At 45.2% G+C, this 3,262-nt stretch overlaps 1 protein-coding gene across 1 annotated transcript; it reads right to left on the bottom strand.

Annotated features, from left to right (window-relative positions):
• Positions 1 to 447: 447 nt before the first annotated feature.
• On the bottom strand, positions 448 to 1,638 carry CASP10 (caspase 10, apoptosis-related cysteine peptidase; the record flags this gene model as incomplete). Its single annotated transcript, XM_010144452.1, has 2 exons — positions 448 to 610; positions 1,134 to 1,638. Coding segments are annotated over 2 exons (668 nt in total), but the record flags the coding sequence as incomplete, so codon positions are not given.
• Positions 1,639 to 3,262: the final 1,624 nt, after the last annotated feature.

Below are 3,262 nucleotides of genomic sequence, written 5' to 3'. Positions count from 1 at the left end.
GGTTATCAGGAAAAACTTCTTTCCAGAGAGGGTTGTGAAGCATTGGAACAGGCTGCCCAGGGAGGTGGTGGAGTCCCCATCCCTGGAGGTGTTTAAAAGTTGTGTGGGTGTGGTGCCGAGGGACATGTTTTAGGGACCCTGGCAGTGCAGGGTGAACGGTTGGGCTCGATGATCTTAAAGGTCTCTTCCAACCAGACGATTCTGTGATTCTATGATTCTATGACAGAAGCATGCTTCTCCCAGCCCTGGTAAGCCTAAATATATAGATGATGTAAATAGCTGGCACATGGATTGTTTTCATTATGTCTGCTCCAGTTTCACTGTCAAAAAATTTATGAGGCCTTGCCTTGAAGCTCACAGTTCCTCAGGGTTCTGGGTAACTGTCTTGTAGTGTGGTGCACTGTGTTTAAATGACATGTGCTGATAAAAGGATCTATTTTAACAACATCAGTTTTGATGTGAAGGAGGAGGGTCTCTAGGTATTGGGAATATAAATTTTCTTCTTAAGGTATATGCTGGTTGGGGCATCTGCTTCTTTGTCCCCAAGCGGTCAGCACGTCTGCCCACATCTTCATTAACTTCTGTAAGAATCGACAAAATATCTTCACCCCTACAGCCAGAAGGAAAGCAAAAATAAAAACATGACTTACTAATGAGCAGATGGCATTGCATTTAACACCTCCCAGATCATCTAGAAGATACAGTACAAACATTTAAAACACAAAAAACCACATCCTTTTCTCCACAGTTCTCCTCTTTTGTTCTCATTTGAATCATATGAAAAACAAAAGACCTTTTTTTTACTTTGTCTTATTTGATTCAACCGTAAAGAAAACTAATGGAATAAAGTATTTTTACCTAAATCCACTCAAGAAACAGATGGCTTTGCCTTAAAGAATACAGATGGGAGGATTTGATATTTTTTTTTTAAGATTCACATTCTCCAGATTATCTCTACTGGCAGTATTAAAGTAAATTTATGAGTGGCAAGTAAACAAATGATCAGTTTAACTAATTTTGTCCTCCTCAGAACTTGCGTTAGTGTTCCTATGTGAATCTGCCTTTTGAGAAAAAAAAATGCGTGTGGGAAGTTCCTCCCATTTTTTCACAGAAGAGCTAGGCAAAGAATTTACCTTGGTACCAACAACTGTAGCTTGCTGCACAGGGCCTGAATATACCAAGCACCCTGTTGAACGTGCCGGAAGGAGACATATCCGTCAATTGTGGCCATGCCTAGGAGGAAATCGGCCTCTTCAGGAATACTTTCAGAAGGAGAAACACTGTGTTGTATGGAAGACAAGTCAGGAATTCGTGCATCAGCTTCAACATAGACAGGTCGCTGTATCTCTTTACCCTGGCATGCTTGTATAAAGAAGAGTTTGGGTTTTTCAGCCAGATGTGGACATTGTTTGGCAGTGAAATGGGACATGATCTTGCGGATTGATACAAGTTTCTCATCTTTCCCATAGATCGCTCCTGACTCTCCATGAGATAAAATACAACATATAAAACAGTCCCTGTCTTTGTGATCCGGCACACGCTGCCAAGTTTGCATGAGATCTATAATTTGCTGAGAAGTCAGATCGTTGTAAGTCAACACATCCAGACCAAGCCATGTGAATACTCGCTCCAGTTCCCCTGTAATTAAAAGAGAGATTAAAGGAAAAATTGAGGCAGTAGAAAACCACTCTGAATGAAGTCGCCACGCAAGCTAATCTGAACTGGGAAAGACCTTACACTCTGACACTTGTGCAGATTCATCCTTATACTAGTATCAACTACAGGTTAACTGGAACAAAAAAAGATAGTATAAGCACAAAGAGAGAGTTCCTGGATTTTTTGAGACAATTTTCAGAAAATACAATGACATTTTCACAGTGTATAAAGAGACACTGAGTGCACAAATGACACCTGAAAATACAAGGAATCCCCTCTGAGTTTCAGATTAGATCTTTCAAAACACATCATCATTTTTCAGGTTTTGCAGAGATAAATAGAACGAACAGTTTGCGCAGCAGTTTGCGCAGCAGTTTGCGCAGCAGTTTGCACAGAAGGGCACGTCAGAAGGGCGCTGAAGCGTTGCTTGCCCAGGTCAGTGAGGAATGGTGTCCACTCAGCAGAGACCCATGGCCTCTCTGAGAGCTGCACCCACCCTGACTGACGCAGCTACAGAGACAGAGCTACAGTGGAGACACGCAGCCACCCAGGCATCAGGCTGCAGGGTGTGCCCTGCTGTGACACCGGTACAGGACAGCAGCGGTGAGCATTCCTGTGGGAGGTGTGCCGAGGTAGAGGAACTCCTCCGACTAGTGACAGAGCTTCAAGAAGAGGTGGGAAGACTGAGGAGCATCAGAGAGAGTGAGAGGGAGATTGATTACTGGAATAGCATCATGCCTTCCCTGGTTCAGACCCAGCTAACTAGAGAACCACAAGATACTGAAAGCTCCCTGTCCCACCTTCACAGGGTGAACATAATGACCAGAATGACGGGGGGCAATGGCAACTGGTGAAGGGATCAGGAGTGCAAGTGGTGTTCTCCTCAATCCCCTTAGTACCAGAGAATGAGCCGGGAATTAACAGAAAGACCCACCAGGTCAATACCTGGCTCTAAGCCTGGTGTCACAAGCAGGACTTTGGGTTCTTTGACACAGGTTGATTTATACTGCACCAGGTTTGCTGGCGTCTGACAGGGTGCACCTATCTCAAAAGGGGAGGAGGATCCTTGCACAGGAGTTGTCAGGGCTCACTGATGGGGCTTTAAACTAGATTTGAGGGGGGAAAGGGATAGAGCCTGGTTGCTAGAACTAAGCCTAATAGCTGCACACCAGTGTTAGTCGGATGGTGTTCCAGCGAGTTACTTGGGTATGCTGCAGCAGCAGAGATTGAGTGCATTGTGTTTGGAGATAGGTCAGCCACAACGGTCACTGTTGGGAGATGGGCCAGCCACAACGGTCACTGGTGTGCCAGGAGTCGAGGCAGTGACAGGGAAAGATCAAGCAGGAGTTAGGCCTTCTCCCTTCAAGGAAAAGGCAAAGAGATCGATAGCCCAGTTGAAGAGCTTCTACACCAACGCACGCACATGGCAACAAACAGGAAGAGCTGGAAGCCATTGCACAAAAGGAAAACTACGATATAGTTGCCATATAGAGACATGGTGGGATGATACGTACAACTGAAACACTGCGCTGGATGACTACAAGCTCTTCAGGAGAGACAGGCCAGGCAGCAGAGTAGGTGGAGTGGCGCACTATGTTAGGGAGGG

The sequence above is a fragment of the Buceros rhinoceros genome, unplaced genomic scaffold (assembly GCF_000710305.1).
Source record: "Buceros rhinoceros silvestris isolate BGI_N320 unplaced genomic scaffold, ASM71030v1 scaffold4991, whole genome shotgun sequence".
Taxonomy (NCBI): Eukaryota; Metazoa; Chordata; class Aves; order Bucerotiformes; family Bucerotidae; genus Buceros; species Buceros rhinoceros.
Note: the sequence above shows the minus strand (reverse complement) of the source record. Positions and strands in the feature narration are given on the sequence as shown.